The sequence below is a fragment of the Macrosteles quadrilineatus genome, unplaced genomic scaffold (assembly GCF_028750875.1).
Source record: "Macrosteles quadrilineatus isolate MER2022 unplaced genomic scaffold, UCM_ALF_1.0 Scaffold_2__2_contigs__length_208266976, whole genome shotgun sequence".
Lineage (NCBI taxonomy): Eukaryota > Metazoa > Arthropoda > Insecta > Hemiptera > Cicadellidae > Macrosteles > Macrosteles quadrilineatus.
This window is the reverse complement of record NW_026542595.1, coordinates 163143346-163162636: the sequence shown is the minus strand read 5'-3', so window position 1 is coordinate 163162636 and position 19291 is coordinate 163143346. Positions and strand designations below refer to the sequence as shown.

The following is a 19291-nucleotide window of genomic DNA, read 5'->3' as shown; positions in this document are numbered from 1 at the left end:
GACATATTTTCCTCCTCGATAAGGGTTTACCTCCTCGCAAGTTATGTCAAAAAAGGTGTAATTGTAATTTTACTAAGAAAATTAAATCCAAAAAAAGGACTGGTTAATAGAACCAGATTAATGGCGAAAGTTATGAATGATGAAGTCTTGAAATTATTACTTGAAGTTCAGCTGGAAAACGAGTGTTCCTCTAAAATTCGTCCTCGAAAAGTTGGTCTTTATCTGCTAGAGCTGCATCCCCTGCTTACAGCATGGGGAATTGTACGTAACAATTTCAAGATACCGCGCTTTTGATGATCTAAAAATAATGGTTAAAGAACAACGAAACCAAGGTCATTTGGCTGAAGACGTTAGAGTGTTTACAAAAAGACATGGTATGTGAAGAGTTTCTTATTTAACATTTTAAAAGTAAGATAAACATTTTAACTGGTCTGTCAGTCAGTATTCTAAGCCTATTCTGTTAAAACCTTTATTAAAACAGTATTGAGCTTAAGATTTTTATTTACGGTTAGTTAAAAGTTAAGCGCTTAAAATTCTTCCTTTTTTTGTATTGAGAAGTTAAAAGGTAATTAAATTTTTTTAATGATTTTTAAATAGGTACTGTATAGTTAATATTAACTGGAAACAACTAGTCTCTACTAGAGTAACAAATTACAAAATACAATACAAAGGAAAAGGGCATTCCTATGAATGCTATTGAGCATTGATTATTTAATGTATTTGGGTTTTATGATGTATTACTAACCAAAGGAATACTTACTAACCAACCGCGATACCAGTGACTTAATAACGGTCAACAGATGTTGGGTATCACGAGCTTAAAGGATCGCTAGACAAAGTTGCCCGAATCGCATGGATGGTAAAATAACTTCTGGCGATGTCTAGAGAGATTGTTATTTAGAACACATGAAATCCTTTCTATAACATAAATGTCGGCTAATCGTGTGATTCCAAGTACTTTTGCCTGATTTGAAACATATTTCCAAGCCCGTGCCAATATTACTTGTTTCTGTTCGAAAAGGCCATTGCTGTGAGAATATCAGGTAAAACTAACATAGAAAGAAACTTGAAAAATACAAATTAACAATAAATTGGCAACATAATAAATTTGGAGCATTACTGATATCGCAAGTAAAACAAAAAAGACTTAACTATATAAGTAATCGCAATGGGAAGAGAACGCGGAAGAAAATAATGTCTGTATATGCTGTATATGCTGTGTATGCTAAGATCTGTATAGTCCTTGCCTTATATAATTGACAAATGCTTATATTTGCTCCAAACAAAAAAAAAATACCAAACCCTTCAAATATTTAAGTTGACGGGAGCGGGACCTACCACTTCTAAAGAACGCCACCGTGTCTGTCATCCCTATTCTCTTACTTAAGAACACCCCTAAAAACCTTCACCGAATAGGTAAGGTACTATCGTAAAAATAACGAGGAACTTATATAAATCAGTTTTAATTTACAATTCTCTGGACGTACATCACTGTGAGAACCGAAGCCTCGGGGAAAGTCCACGGATGCAGGACTCGTCACTAGGGCGGTCAATATCTTCAAAAGAACGCCACCGCGTCTGCTTTCCCTAACTTAACAACACCCTTATAAGCCCTAAATGAATAGAGACTATCATAAATATGACAAGCACCTTTTACAACTTCTTTCCATTTCCAATCAACCTGACCTGTCCTTCATCGGCGTGAGAACGAAAGTATTGGGGAAGTCCAGAGAAGCCTAGAACTGCGTAGATGAAAGAGAAGCCGCGTTGGATGACCTTGCCACCCCTTCGCATACCTTCATCAGCAATATCTCATAGTGACTTTTTACAACGCAATTTTTGTTGTCAATTTGTCTGATCTGAACAATTTAAATATTTCAAAATTAACTAAGCGAATAGCTGATTATAATTGATTATTTTTATTGGTATTTGTGTAGCCACAATATCCGGATTGAGCGTAGTAAACGAACATCAACCAGGACGTGTTTGATTGATGCGAGCGAGCTCATCTTGAAAATGAAAGAGCATTTGACATTAAACCACAATAGGACCACATGGTATATTGGATTAAAATTTGCACTGGTTATCAGTGTTCGTTGACTTTGGAAATAAGTCAAACGTCACAGTGTCTAATGCTATTCAGCAAACATTCCACATAATTAGTTCCACTATTCGATCAACTTGAAATGCTTACATTTCTTAATAACGCTGCCATTGATTTTTATCGTATTAGCTTATCTAATGGCATAGTAAATACAACCCAAGGCTTCACCTGCGGTGAAGCAGCCATAAATATTTTACAGTACAGTACATAAGAAATAAACAGAGTATTACAATCATGACAATAATCATCCGTAGTGGCTTAGCCAAAAATGACAAAAGTAAGATATTATCATCATTGTGTCACGCACAGTTTAAATAGACACAGTTTAAATTTCGATCATAGTTAGTTGTAATAAACATTATGAATCGGCATATTTTGGGGTAGGAGTTAAGAATTTTATATTTGAATTTCAACGCAAAAAATCTTTTAAAATCAATATTTGATTTTCTCCGTAATTTTCTCTCTACAGCTTAAACCATACATTTTCGAAACTTTGAAAATACCAAAATCGTATTCCTCACCTACTAAAACATACATTTCGACATACGGATCAATATATTTGTACAATCCGTTCCTTAATAAAAACCTATATATTTTCATAATCGTCGCGCGAAATATAAGAATTTGTATCGACCTTATGGCTACATTTTCGATCATAGTTGTAATAAACATTATGAATCGGCATACTTTGGGGTAGGAGTTAAGAATTTTATATTTGAATTTCAACACAAAAAAATCTTTTAAAATCAATATTTGATTTTCTCCGTAATTTTCTCTCTACAGCTTAAACCATACATTTTCGAAACTTTGAAAATACCAAAATCGTATTCCTCACCTACTAAAACATACATTTCGACATACGGATCAATATATTTGTACAATCCGTTCCTTAATAAAAATCTATATATTTTCATATTCGTCGCGCGAAATATAAGAATTTGTATCGACCTTATGGCTACATCATCGATCATAGTTGCAATAAACATTATGAATCGGTATATTTTGGGGTAGGAGTTAAGAATTTTATTTTAGAATTTCAACACAAAAATCGTTTAAATTATATATTTGATTTTCACCGTAATTTTATCTCTACAGCCTAAACCATACATTTTCGAAAGTTTAAAAATACCATAATCGGATTCCTCACCTATTAAAACATACATTTTGACATACGGATCATGGTATGTCCGATTCGTGGTTTAATTCGATTCGTTACAAATTATTCAATGAAAATGCAATCAAAAACTACTTTCGGCCAGATATTTGATTGGAATGTGGAAGATGTAGTAACACTTCGGCCCAGTAACATTTCGGCCAAACTCAAATTTCTTAGAAAAACAGTATCACTTCGTCCCATTCGCTTTTACAGATGATTAAATTAGCTAATGGAGTAACATTTCGGCCCGGCGAAAAATTGACAAGGGTTGAGGAACGCAGTTCAGGTAGTAAGAGGTACATGACCTGTATACTTTGCAACCACCCTCTGGTGGAATGTCGCCCAACCGTCACCCCTTGCATCCTCTGACCTCACATGACGGAGAATCGGTGGAATCTTACCTAACCTAACCTAACCTAACCTAACCTGTCAAATATTTTGTTGGGACGAAGTGTTACTAGTGGGCAGGTAGAGAGTTGGACCGTAGGCCACATCTGAGGGTTTCGGGCCGAAGTGTTACTTGGGCCGAAGTGTTACGACACGATGTGGAATATCTTAGCTATTGTATAAAATTATAGCTTAACTAGTGTACATGTTGCTCGAAATCGAGCAATTGCAAAGAAGTACAGGAGTTACATATAAACAAATGACTTGTTAAAAAACTAATAACAGTCATAATTTCCGATGATTTTAAAAGAGTCAACTAAAAGATTATTAACTAATGGAAATACTCACAATTTACATAACAGTCCTATTCCAGTTTAAAGGGTTATTTTTTAACTATCAAACTGCCCATGGACGGGAAATGGTAAGCTTACAATTTAAGTCAAAATAAAAAGTCTGTCAGCTTTTATAATGTACTGTACCTAAGTTATTTAGCCAATTTGTAGACAATAAGGTGTAGGCTACAAACTCTACAGAACTCTCATGCTTCCATGGGGAGCAACTAATTATTAATATTTAATTCCTGACAACAGCTGGAGTTTCAAAACAATGTTTGTTTCCCGTGTTAATCTTATGGAGAAATACGAAACTTTAAAGGGTCCCAGGGCCTCACTCTCTAATTATTTACCTAAAAAGAAAGTTTCCTGCACAACTTCACGTTACGCTCTTTCCAATGACACCAAAAACATGTCAATCGGTTCAGTAGTTTCTGAGGAATAATTGTCACAAAAATCCTGCTTGCGTATTAATAAGTATAGATGTGACTGTGGACCCAATTTTGTACTAAACACACGCTGTTGTTTGATCTCGAGTAGCCGACCCAGTGTTAGCATCAAGAGGCCAAAAACTAGGAACGTAGCGCCAGCCACGTCCCTTTCACTTTCAGCAATTTTACAACCCTCGCCAACCCTACACATCCAAAGACAGAGAGAGAGAGGGAGAGAGACAGTAAAACAGCTGTCGAAGTCGATCGGGTCGACCTAGCCTCGGTCGTCAACTCGCTTTCTTTTTCTTCGCCTACAAGCGTTTGAATAGGGGCGCGGGAAAACTACTAACTTGTGTGATGCGGCACGCGTAATACCGGAAAAGGCCTTCGGGTAGTTCTAGAGCGCCGCCAGAATTGGGTCGCTGGAGTCGCGTTTTAGTTGCCACTTTACTATTGAAGATTCTTAAGTGGCAAAAGAGTTTATGACGAAATATACCCCCACCGCAACAAACCTGCAGACTAAGCAAATTTCTATTTGCCTGATTGGATTTACACTAAAATGACTTTATTCCATATTTAAATAGAATAAGTTTAACAAGTACTTAGGTTTGCTGCAACAGGGAGGGTAAAAGTGTGTTTTTTTTTGTAAAATAATAACATTTTATAAATAAATAAATGATTTTTTTCTAATTTAATGCAAATATTTTCATAAACAAGAAAACTACTACAGTTTACTTATTCCCTGGTGTGAGTGAGGGTATACATTCAACTCTAGAAAATACGCTGGTCAACGAACGACAAAGAGCCGCCGATGTCTAGAGTTTCCTTGGATGGGTGGCCGACCGACCGGTGGTCATAGGGTGACGACACAAAGGGGGTGGTAGGCGGGTATCCGTGTCGGCCAGTGAGTCAGTGTTACCGGTGTTACTTCAAAGATGAATTATTGCCCTCGGGGAATCCCGAGGTAGGCGCGGCGCCGCCAGCTCGACACTTGTTTCGGTCACTGGTCTTGGTTGATTGTTTCGTTTTCGTTTTACTATCTTTTGATACTTTTACATAAACGATATAGCCATGATATATTACTAATGAAAATTCAATAAGTACATTGCACACTATAAAAAAAAACTTACATATAGGATAGTTCATGTAAACAGTTGTTGCTTAAATCGTTTGGAACTCTGGCCACGTCTATATTCTTCATTAGAGTGAACTTAACTGCAGGCTATTCAATAGACTGTGAAAAAAAACTGTGAATGATTTTATGTACTTGGTTTTTTTTTATAATTATAGCAAAAGCTACCAATCTTTGTCATCCGCGTCATAATTCTTGAGCTAACTACTTCTGCAGTGATATACCTTACACGTCACAAAACTGTATTAACCCTAGATCCAGTACCTCTGCTCCAACTAGTATTATAACATTGCCGTCCAGGAATCTTTGAACATATAGTTTGACAATAATTGCATGGATAGTACAGCCGTTTCAACAAGGATTTATTTACTATATGTTCTTAAAACTGAAATTAATTAGAAATACTATTAAAATAAATTAAATTAATTAATTTGATGTGAATTTAGCTTTAGTTAACAACACTCATACAAGTTCATAAACATAAACCAAATACAATTTTTTTTAATAGAAACGATTTGCAGGGTCGTCCAGATGAACTTGGAAATAGTACCATAGATAAAAGGAGTAGACATACTCTGTCATACATACATGTCTATACTCCTTTTATCTATGATAGTTCATTAGAAAATCTGAATATACAGTAGTGCCGTGCATTTGAAGTACTTACTCAGAACACAGACTTACTTGAGGACAGTTAAACAATAAAACGCAAAGATCCACGGAAGTAAAGACTACATTATTTAGTAAAAAAAAAACAAGGATGCGTCAGTTAGGGCCAGTTAGACAATTGAAGTACACAGAATTGAATCACCATAGTATTGTCCACGCAACAACGTGAGAGGATAAAACATCTACTTCTTCAATTATAATTACATGTTTCTGTGTAAAACCGAAGACGTCTACAGACTTTACTAAGAAAAACTTCTCCCCGGTAACACAGGCAATGGGAATTCCTTCTAGACAAGGTTTTCAATAGGCCTACAACAAAATCATAAAACAAAAGATGTTTCTCAGGCTAAGTAGCACACTGTGCACTTCAGCAAATAAATAGTTTACCGAGATAACTATTGCTTACCAAGACAGCAGTGTCATTTAAGGAGAAATAGTACAAACTAATGTCACCAAAAGTCTAAATTCATTCTTTATTTTATTTTTTTAAGAGAGGGAAAAATAGACAACAAAGCTTTAAATAACCGGTATTATCAATTTGTATTTATCTCTCAATTGAATAAATGTAACGGCAGTTACCTCACCACTGTTAACAATATTTGACCCTACTATTACATAAATATGTTAGTTAATTTAATATTCAAACTTGTGTACATGTTGCTCGAATTCGAGCAATTTCAAAGTAATACAGAATTTATTTCAAAACGAAAAAAAGTAATAATCAATGAGTTTAAAAGAGTCAACTCAAAGATCACCAGTGTGTAACTGCTGGAGATACTCACGATGTATATACAGTAATCAACATTTCCTGTAAATATTTTATCATATTTCATAAATTGGTATTGCTTTTTAATGTTTCTACAAATGTTTCCTGACTTATAGCTGCATAAGGTTGTCCATGTTTATCTTATTTATTGATAAACCTATGTATGGCACCACCCTTGTCGCCAGCAGTAAGTTTACAAATTTCAGTAATTTTTTAATAAAGATAAACACTTTTTTGATCATATTAAGGACTTCCTGTTGTCTGTAACAATTTTATTTGTTCAATCGGCGTATTTTTATTTATTTAGCTAAATAAAACATTTATTTCATTGAAGTAAACTAATATAGGCCTATTTATATTCACTGTACTGTGTATAACAAAATATCGATTGAGAAACAAACAATTACACGTAATAAGAACCTCGCTAGTCCGCTGCATTGTGATAGCTGAAAATCGTCGGAATGAAAACCGCCGCTACAAGATACAGAAGTTGGTACGCCTGCAGTGCCCTCCACAGCTGCGCGCGCCGCTGGCACTGCCGCTCAACACATCCCCACCTAAAAGACGAGCAAGTGGTAAGTCGGTCGGGAGGATTGACGACAAGTTGGTTTCTCGTATATAATAATTTAGATTTACAGGCCGGTCAACTGGACTGACGATGAAATAACTTGTCGACGTACTGGTTTTCAGTATTTATCTATTTAATTAAAAAAGACGGTCTAGTGGCAAGACGACCAAGTATCTTGTCGGTCAACTGGTGGCCCCCCATTAAGGAGACGTTTTAGTATCAATCCAATTAGGAAAATGGAAATTTGCTTAGTCTGCAGCTTTGCTGCGGCGGGTATATTGTACATTTAGTGTTGGCTGCAACTTTTATATGTATTTCATTTAAAAAAATTTTTGCAGGGCTATTTAAAACGTCAAGCTCTTTATTCATGCCTAACTTGCCTGCCGGGTGCTGGCCCAGATAGAGCTGGCTTATGCCTTGCTTGCAGTTATCACTGCCATGCTGATCATGAACTTGTAGAATTATACACTAAAAGGTCAGTATTATTCATCCATACATATGGGCCCCTATAGATGAGAGATGCTACCAGTGGCGGCGATAACGGGCCCGCAAGCCTTCTCGGGAATCTTGAGCTCTGAGCCTTGCGGGTCCGTGAAAGGGGCTGCCATACGAGCCCACTATCACAACAATATTTATATGAGTATTACCATGGCCAACTCTCACTTCAGGCCTTCAAAGTGGCAACACTGTCAGTTGTGCTATTACAGCCTTTTTTTGTTCGTGCCAGCTACCGCGTTTGTGTATCTTTTAAGAATGCAAAAGCTTGGTTACCCAGCTATGAAAATATTGACTCCATTTTAAATGTACAGAAATAAACTTTCAATTTATATTGATTTGGTTTAAATCATTTTCCTTTTTTTCTAGAAGTTTAATTTTAAATTTTTAAATAAATTTATGCTCATAAATTTAAATTAATAATACACGATAAAATGAGCAAGTGTCACCTATCTGCCATGTTAGCATGTGGAACGTCTGGCTCTAAACAGCACTACTTGTAACGTTGCGTTTCTTTTTCCATGGGAGATATACCTAAGATTTTGCTACAATTGCTGAAAAAAATTGTTTCCGTCATTGGGGGGGGTGAGGGGGGATATTAGGGATTGGACTGCAATCGCGGGAGACGATGATATTGTTATTTGATGATATCTTAAGTTTGGTTGCAATCATGGTAGACTGTGATTAGTTTCTATGACTGCGGAAAGCATTCACAATTTTGCCGCAATCATGGAAGACGGTAATGGCACCTCGGTGCCTCGGGAGATGCCATGCCAGGGGGGCCCCGTGAACAAACCTGCGGAGGGGCCCGTAGGATCTTATCGCCGTCACTGGATGCAACAATGCCGTTCAAACATCTGTGAAATCATTTTACTGCACAATGAGAGTGTGATTTTGTTGCCCTCCTTTAAGGACAAGCTTAAAGTTTTAAGATATAGCTTTTGATTAACAATGTGTTTACCCATGTGCACCCTGCTGGTAAAATACAGCAGGCCCTTCATACAATATTCACTATTGCAATATAACTTTATATTGAAAAAGGCTTTCAAACTTTGAGTAAACTTTGTGTTACCGGTAATAGTGGACACCCTGACTGACTTTAAAACCAAGAATTGTATGTTCATTTTCAATAAATGTTGAGTAAACGGTCAGCCTTGACTATTGTATCCATGAGATTGCAAATTTTAGATTTTTACGTCAAATAATTATGATGAGTTTATGACATCATGCTCATTGAGATGCAGCTATTGCTAGAAATGATCATGGACGTTGCTGCAATCTCAGTGGCGTAAATCATCACGGATGCTGCCAAAATGAAGGGAGATGATGAGGTGTTGCCGAGATGTGCAATGCGCCCATGACCTACCCTTAGAGAAACAAATTGTTAAATTATAGAATAAAATTTACTGGTTTGGTTTATTACTCCGGACCCCCTGAAAGCTTTCTATTTTTTTCTTTTAGCGAATTTCCCATATAGGGAATAAGCTATTACCGTAGTACTCATGGTAAGACCTGGACGCGGGACCGATTTTTTTTTTCGTTTTGAGGTCCCTAGTGGCCAAAAACACCATCCGTTCAAATTCATATATATATATATATATTTATATATTTATATATTTATATATAGGTATATATATGTGTCCGTTAGCACGATAACTCGAGCAAAAATGATCCGATTTTGATGAAATTTGGTACAAACGTGTAAACCTACGTTTATTCGAACAAGTTCGCAATCCAGCATGATCGGACCATGGGAACGGGGGTTTATGGGGGGTTTTATGGGGTAAAAATAGGTTTTTCCTATTTTTTACCCAAAAAACATAAAATTTAGCAATTTTTTTTCAAACCATTTTGTAGAGCTTAAAAAAACAAATAATTTAGTATATTGAAGCGTTATTATGCGCCTAATGGTTACGGAGAAAATTCCAAAAAATTGTAAATTTAAAATTCCAATGTTATTCTTATGGAGAATAAGTAAACTGTTGTAGTTTGCTTGTTTATGAACATATTTTGATCAAATTTGAAAAATATTTTTATTTCTTACTAACTATTAACATTTTACAAAAAAAGAACAGTTTTACCCTCCCTGATGCAGCAAACCTAAGTACTTGTTAAACTAATTCTATTTAAATAGGGAATAAATGTTATATTTTTAAGTAGACATTTCAGTGTAAATCCAATCAGTCAAATGGAAATTCGCTTAGTCTGCAGGTTTGCTGCGGCGGGGGTATTTCATCATAGCCTATATATTTGTTCTATGAGTGCTCGTTTGTAATCTTTAATCTTCCTTGGAACTTTAATAGGAACTTCCGCTGTGACTGTGGTACCAGTTTATTTAAAGGACGGCACTGCACTCTTGATCCTGTAAGTTAACAATTATAATACCACGTCTTTAAGATTATTTTTTTTTGTTTTTTATATGTCATTAGCATCTAGCCTTGTTGTGCATGTAATATCAGCAGGTATCGCCAATGTTTTTACGATCAGCCTAAGTAATTATGTGTTACTTATAAAATACAGTAGGCCTAAATGAATAATTATATTAATACAACACTGCTACTGTGCTATTAATGTAATGCTACTAATAATAAATTCATTTTCGTCTTTTTTCTTATCGAATGAATCATAATTTTATTTATTGTTATTTTCATTAGGAAAGATCTTTTTTTGTTATATTTTAATATTGAAAACAAATAAACAAAATACTGTATTCTACAATATTTTTTCTATGAACCAGTTGAAGACTGGCGTCAATGAAAAAAATGTGTACAATCAAAACTTCCGAGGAGTGTATTGCACGTGCAGCCGCCCTTATCCTGACCCTGAGGATTCTGTTGAGGATGAAATGATCCAATGTATCATATGTGAAGACTGGTACCACACTAGGGTGAGTTTCAGCTACCCTTTACTAACTTAAGAGTAGATAATATGTTAAATCACCCAATAAGATTCGATGCATTTTGGATTTGTATGTTAAAACTAAATATTAGATAGAATGGCTGCTAAAGATTGATTTGTATGCATTTCACCTCCGTGAAGCCTGGTTTTTTTAAATGTTGTTTAACTATGACTGGAGGGAGATATTAACTGGGTTTTAAATTCAAATTTAAAATCCCCAGATTTACTTTCCCAAAACTACTATTTCCGTTGAAATGATGTTGATTTAATTTCACCGACTGATGCCAACACAGTTGTATATAAGAACTTTTGACATAAATTCTTAGGGGGAATAACATTTCATTAACAAAAGGTTCATTAACATTTAAGGCTAGGCCTTAAACCAGCCACACTCAAATTTCTTCCCTGGAGAGCTCAGATGGAGCCAATGAAATCCAGGGGTCAATACGAAAGTTGTTTCACGGTTTTGAATGATAAATTATTTTAGTTTAATCAAAGGTTCAGAGCTCTGGAAGCTCTCAGGAAATCCTGGAGACACCCAGGTGGAGCCATATCGTCCTTACCTTAGTTAAAGTGTTTTTTAAATTTTCGCCTAACTTTAAGAACGACTCTGTATGTCCGGCGAGTTTTCTACCTTGGCATATTTGATTATAAAACTACTGTACTCGTCTTACACTTTCAATCATACTTTCAAAAGAATGAACCGTACTAATTTTATATAAGATGTTTAACAAATAGGTTACGATAAAAGAATGTAGTGCGTTAATTTACTGAACAAAATACAATTTTAAAATTCCTTCAGAGTGTTAAGGGCCTGTCTATACGAATAATTTATCGTCATATGGTATAAATAAATTTTGTTCGCCTAGGTACTGTTCTTCGTATTTTTCAAATCAGGATACTCCCAAGACTTAATTCTATCGCCCGTAATGACGGTGTTTAGAACTCTGATAACAAGTCTCAGGGTACTAAACGACAAAGTCATGAGAGTAATTTAACGTAACTATTTATTAATTAACTGGAGGGATTGTAATTTTGAATCAATTGACTCAAGTCAGAATCATCAAGTTAAATGTTCTGGTTTATTTGTGATCTTGATTGTTTTGTAGATAATGATATAAAATTAGATTTACTTTAATTTATTTCATTGTTGCTACTTTAAAATTCATTATCTGAGAAAAAAATGACTATCAATCAAATGTTGTTGAATTCATTGTATGTTGGATTTCAGCATCTGACAAGTGCAGTGCCTAAAGAAGACGACTACGCAGAAATGATTTGTAGTCCTTGTACAGATAAATTACCATTCTTGCAGTATTACCTAGGATACGCAGGCAAGTGGTATTATCTTGTACATGAAGTAAGATGTCTTAATTAATACAGGTTGGCCACAGACCAGCAAAACCAGGAATTATGTGTGAACTTTGAAATTTTATTGGGGAAACTTGATTTTAGTGCTATTTTGTTGTATGAATTACTATAGAAAGGTTTAACACCCTGCAAAAACTGTATTTACTTGCGTTATAACTCATGAAACTCCGTCAATGCATGTAAACCCCAACTGTTAAAACATCGTGAACATTTTTTGCGATCACAGCAAGATTGTGAATATCTGCCGCACTAACGACAGCATCATCGTCTTCCATGATCACCTGACAAAATCGTCAATTTTTGATTGTGCACTATTTAACATCTATTATAATTATTATAACATCACAGTAGGCTAAATTAAAGCATCCCAGACTTATAATTCATTTTGATTTTGGTTGGATTATTAGATTATGCTTAATCAAAAAATGAAAAAAATTTTTCAAATGAAAATGAAAATGACAGATGAAATGTCTTCATCTGAATCCGTGATGAAGTGAATATAGTAATGATAGTCTGATAAATTTTGTTTCTTTGATTCCTGGACAGTAAATCAAAATCTGTTAACTACTAACCGGCAATTGTTTATAAATTCTGTAGCTATTGTTGCAAACACATCTCAAATCCAATCAGAAAGTAAAGTATGTTTTTTTGCATATCTCATGAAACAGGCTTACAATTTTAAACTCACCTCACAATATTAATTTAGGCTAGGCCTATTCTATAAATGTTTAAAGTTAATAAGTTAACAAAGATATATGAATTACAAAAGGCGTTTTTTTTTTTTTTTTTTTTTTAAACAAATGAACAAACATGCAATGAGGAAAGGCTTAACGTTACAATGAAAGGATTGACAAAATGGTGTGTGGGGTTGAAATTAAAATGAAATAGAAGATAAATTTGAATAATTACTTAAAGGATCAAATAATTTAGATGTGATATATCTCAGGGTAGGGTGTTGTGCTGGCTTGAATGCTAAGAATTAATAAATTTAAAAGTGTCCAAATAGGCCTAATTAAGGTGTTAAACTTGCAAATCCCAACAATGAAAAATCTAATTTTGATGTTGTCCAAAAGGTAAGTCCAATTAGTACTGAATTAAAAAGAGTTTAACCCTCCGAGTGTCCCTAGTTTTGGCCTTAATGTTTGCCTATTTTTTGCGCATTTGCAAGCTTTTATTAAAACAGATCTGAGAAGCTTAAAAACAATGTTAATTATACTGTTCTATATACCATTTTGTTTGGAAAATCATGGGCTTCAATATTATACATAAAACATAAGGAACATTTGTTGGAAAAAAAATATGTTGGAAAATTAAAAAAAAAAATAACTTTGCGCTCAATGAAATTCTATAAATTATAAGCCTATAAATATTTGAATATAGCCACTTTGTTCAGAATTTTATGAGGATTCCAAAAATATAATAATATAAGGAAGTAGATTTGCAAATAAATAAGTAATGGGCAAAAAACAGATTTCGGTACATAGCGTTTAGCTAAGAATGCATAGCCTAACCATAGCTAGGAATCTGGCTGATAATTTACATCACTATCACTACTTACTTCTTCAGGATCATCAACCAGCCCTTCAAAATCACTTAAATCTTCTTATAATGCACCACGTATATCACTACTTTTGATTTTTAACACTAAAACAATGATAAACGTAATAAAACACAAATCAGTCATCGGTGCGAGGTTAACCAAGCTGTTTACAAATACAACGTCAGCTGTCAGCTACAATTATGATCGGCTCGAGAAAAAAAAGCGCTTAGAAACAGACCTCGGGAGAAAGTTTAGAATCTGCCAAATAAAACGATACCTAACTCGATCCAGTTCAATCCGATTTTGTCAGTCATAGAGCCTTTGCCGTAAACAGTGTTTGTGAGTCGAAAAATCGACACAAAACACTACACAAAGTGTGTTATGTAAATTCAACACATAACACTCGGAGGGTTAAAAGAAAAGTTTATACTTAATTTTTAAGATAACAATGATGGAGTTGAGTCCTCTTGAGGTTTACTGTGAAATAACTAGATATAAACTGGTTTTCTTGATGATATAAATGAATTTAATTTAGATAAAATCTGGAATCCTTTCAACTAACAGTTTCAACTTCCACTATGGCTTCCTTCTCTTCCCAATCTCAATGTTCACATAATCCATTGTTGAACACATGGATCACTGTTTCACTGCTTCTTGAATTTTGATTCCTTAAGGACTAATTTTGAAATGATATTATAAGAAATTTTGATGTATTGCAATTCTCTTACATATTTAATAAATAATTAAGTTGTGGGCTTTGTAAAAAAAAAAAAATATATATATATATATATAGTCTATGGAATGAATATTATTAATGATTAATTGAACATATTAATGAAATTATATAAATTAGGAAAATGAATATTACGCAAGCCTTTCTGAGGAGTGATTATTAACAAAGGTGTATGAACAAAAGTTAACGTTTTAAGAAACTTAATACTAAATAATGAATGAAATGAAATATTACACAATATTATAGTAACTACAACTATTTACATTAAATAGTATATTCTGTTAAATTCAGCAAAAGAGACATGCCGTAAAATTAGTAAAAACAATGCAATACGTTCAAAACATTTATTTCTTTTTTCTAGTAAGTAAAGTGTCCAAGGAAGAAGAGAAGGAGGGTGATGTCAGTGTCACAGAGGAAAATACATCTCTTGAATCATCCTTGAAACTGGTGAGTAAAATAGGTGATATTAGCAAAATAGTATAGCAAACATACATTTATTGATTTCTGAGAGAATTTTGGTTTCAACATTTGGGTAAAAAATAGTGATGGGCGGATCCAACAAAATGTCGGTACTGGATCCGGATCTTGAAAAAGTCGGATCCGGATCCAGATACACACTGTCATAAGGCCGGTTAAAAAAAAACGTAATTAACAAAATGCCAATTTGAATCATACTTTTTTATTTTTTATCACGAAGCATCGGGTGAGATTGAAATACTAACAGATATCATCCAGGTACAAAACTAAAAACTAGAGGTATGCAGATATCCGAAAAATCGGTTTAGATTAAGTTCGGAAAGATACATGCTATTGTCATATATGTTATTTATTTGTATCAAAAGACAAACACAGAAACATGGCCTTGCCATATAAGTTATTTGCATCAAGAGACGAACCCTGAGACAAGGCCTTGCCATATAAGTTATTTGCATCAAAAGACAAACACTGAGACATGGCCTTGCCATATAAGTTATTAGCATCAAAAGACAAACACTAAGTCTTGGCCTTGCTATATAAGTTATTTGCATCAAGAGAAATGGCCTTGCCATATAAGTTATTTGCATCTCGAGATAAACACTGAGACATGGCCTTGTCATATAAGTTATTAGCATCAAGGGGAAAAGAGGCAAACAATGAGACATGGCCTTGCCATATAAGTTATTAGCATCAAGAGGCAAACAAAGAGACATGACCTTGCCATATAAGTTATTAGCATCAAGAGGCAAACAATGAGACATGGCCTTGCCATATAAGTTATTAGCATCAAGAGGCAAACAATGAGACATGACCTTGCCATATAAGTTATTAGCATCAAGAGGCAAACAAAGAGACATGACCTTGCCATATAAGTTATTAGCATCAAGAGGCAAACAATGAGACATGGCCTTGCCATATAAGTTATTAGCATCAAGAGGCAAACAATGAGACATGGCCTTGCCATATAAGTTATTAGCATCAAGAGGCAAACAATGAGACATGGCCTTGCCATATAAGTTATTTGCATCAAGAGACAAACACTGAGACATGGCCTTGCCATATAAGTTATTTGCATCAAGAGGCAAACAATGAGACATGGCCTCGCCATATAAGTTATTTGCATCAAGAGACAAACACTGAGACATGGCCTTGCCATATAAGTCATTTGCATCAAGAGGCAAATACTGAGACATGGCCTTGCCATACAAGTTGTTTGCATCTAGATACAAACATCGAGACATGGCCTTGCCATATAAGTTGTTTGCATCAAGAGACAAACACTGAGACATGGCCTTACCATGTAAGTTATTTGCATCTCGAGACAAACACTAAAACATGGCCATAAGTTATTAGCATCAAGAGACAAACATCGAGACATGGCCTTGCCATATAAGTTATTAGCATCAAGAGTAGGCAAACAATGAGACATGGCCTTGCCATATAAGTTATTTGTATTTCGAGACAAACACTGAGACATGGCCTTGCCATATAAGTTATTAGCATCAAGAGTAGGCAAACAATGAGACATGGCCTTGCCATATAAGTTATTTGCATCAAGAGAAATGGCCTTGCCATATAAGTTATTTGCATCTCGAGATAAACACTGAGACATGGCCTTGTCATATAAGTTATTAGCATCAAGGGGAAAAGAGGCAAACAATGAGACATGGCCTTGCCATATAAGTTATTAGCATCAAGAGGCAAACAAAGAGACATGACCTTGCCATATAAGTTATTAGCATCAAGAGGCAAACAATGAGACATGGCCTTGCCATATAAGTTATTAGCATCAAGAGGCAAACAATGAGACATGGCCTTGCCATATAAGTTATTAGCATCAAGAGGCAAACAAAGAGACATGACCTTGCCATATAAGTTATTAGCATCAAGAGGCAAACAATGAGACATGGCCTTGCCATATAAGTTATTAGCATCAAGAGGCAAACAATGAGACATGACCTTGCCATATAAGTTATTAGCATCAAGAGGCAAACAAAGAGACATGACCTTGCCATATAAGTTATTAGCATCAAGAGGCAAACAATGAGACATGGCCTTGCCATATAAGTTATTAGCATCAAGAGGCAAACAATGAGACATGGCCTTGCCATATAAGTTATTAGCATCAAGAGGCAAACAATGAGACATGGCCTTGCCATATAAGTTATTTGCATCAAGAGACAAACACTGAGACATGGCCTTGCCATATAAGTTATTTGCATCAAGAGGCAAACAATGAGACATGGCCTCGCCATATAAGTTATTTGCATCAAGAGACAAACACTGAGACATGGCCTTGCCATATAAGTCATTTGCATCAAGAGGCAAATACTGAGACATGGCCTTGCCATACAAGTTGTTTGCATCTAGATACAAACATCGAGACATGGCCTTGCCATATAAGTTGTTTGCATCAAGAGACAAACACTGAGACATGGCCTTACCATATAAGTTATTTGCATCTCGAGACAAACACTGAGACATGGCCATAAGTTATTAGCATCAAGAGACAAACATCGAGACATGGCCTTGCCATATAAGTTATTAGCATCAAGAGTAGGCAAACAATGAGACATGGCCTTGCCATATAAGTTATTTGCATCAAGAGAAATGGCCTTGCCATATAAGTTATTTGCATCTCGAGATAAACACTGAGACATGGCCTTGTCATATAAGTTATTAGCATCAAGGGGAAAAGAGGCAAACAATGAGACATGGCCTTGCCATATAAGTTATTAGCATCAAGAGGCAAACAAAGAGACATGACCTTGCCATATAAGTTATTAGCATCAAGAGGCAAACAATGAGACATGGCCATAAGTTATTAGCATCAAGAGACAAACATCGAGACATGGCCTTGCCATATAAGTTATTAGCATCAAGAGTAGGCAAACAATGAGACATGGCCTTGCCATATAAGTTATTTGTATTTCGAGACAAACACTGAGACATGGCCTTGCCATATAAGTTATTAGCATCAAGAGTAGGCAAACAATGAGACATGGCCTTGCCATATAAGTTATTTGCATCAAGAGAAATGGCCTTGCCATATAAGTTATTTGCATCTCGAGATAAACACTGAGACATGGCCTTGTCATATAAGTTATTAGCATCAAGGGGAAAAGAGGCAAACAATGAGACATGGCCTTGCCATATAAGTTATTAGCATCAAGAGGCAAACAAAGAGACATGACCTTGCCATATAAGTTATTAGCATCAAGAGGCAAACAATGAGACATGGCCTTGCCATATAAGTTATTAGCATCAAGAGGCAAACAATGAGACATGACCTTGCCATATAAGTTATTAGCATCAAGAGGCAAACAAAGAGACATGACCTTGCCATATAAGTTATTAGCATCAAGAGGCAAACAATGAGACATGGCCTTGCCATATAAGTTATTAGCATCAAGAGGCAAACAATGAGACATGGCCTTGCCATATAAGTTATTAGCATCAAGAGGCAAACAATGAGACATGGCCTTGCCATATAAGTTATTTGCATCAAGAGACAAACACTGAGACATGGCCTTGCCATATAAGTTATTTGCATCAAGAGGCAAACAATGAGACATGGCCTCGCCATATAAGTTATTTGCATCAAGAGACAAACACTGAGACATGGCCTTGCCATATAAGTCATTTGCATCAAGAGGCAAATACTGAGACATGGCCTTGCCATACAAGTTGTTTGCATCTAGATACAAACATCGAGACATGGCCTTGCCATATAAGTTGTTTGCATCAAGAGACAAACACTGAGACATGGCCTTACCATATAAGTTATTTGCATCTCGAGACAAACACTGAGACATGGCCATAAGTTATTAGCATCAAGAGACTAACATCGAGACATGGCCTTGCCATATAAGTTATTAGCATCAAGAGTAGGCAAACAATGAGACATGGCCTTGCCATATAAGTTATTTGTATTTCGAGACAAACACTGAGACATGGCCTTGCCATATAAGTTATTAGCATCAAGAGTAGGCAAACAATGAGACATGGCCTTGCCATATAAGTTATTTGCATCAAGAGAAATGGCCTTGCCATATAAGTTATTTGCATCTCGAGATAAACACTGAGACATGGCCTTGTCATATAAGTTATTAGCATCAAGGGGAAAAGAGGCAAACAATGAGACATGGCCTTGCCATATAAGTTATTAGCATCAAGAGGCAAACAAAGAGACATGACCTTGCCATATAAGTTATTAGCATCAAGAGGCAAAC

General features: G+C 35.3%; 1 protein-coding gene across 1 annotated transcript in view; it reads left to right on the top strand.

The window, feature by feature from the left end:
• The window catches only part of LOC128986789 (putative E3 ubiquitin-protein ligase UBR7), a 43841-nt gene that overhangs the window by 12705 nt on the left and 11845 nt on the right, over positions 1-19291 (top strand). Inside the window, exons 2-6 of the mRNA XM_054407311.1 lie at positions 7884-8020; positions 10344-10404; positions 10778-10927; positions 12170-12272; positions 14944-15029. Of these exons, the coding sequence (XP_054263286.1) occupies positions 7884-8020; positions 10344-10404; positions 10778-10927; positions 12170-12272; positions 14944-15029 (537 nt within the window). The remainder of the gene's footprint in view (positions 1-7883; positions 8021-10343; positions 10405-10777; positions 10928-12169; positions 12273-14943; positions 15030-19291) is intronic.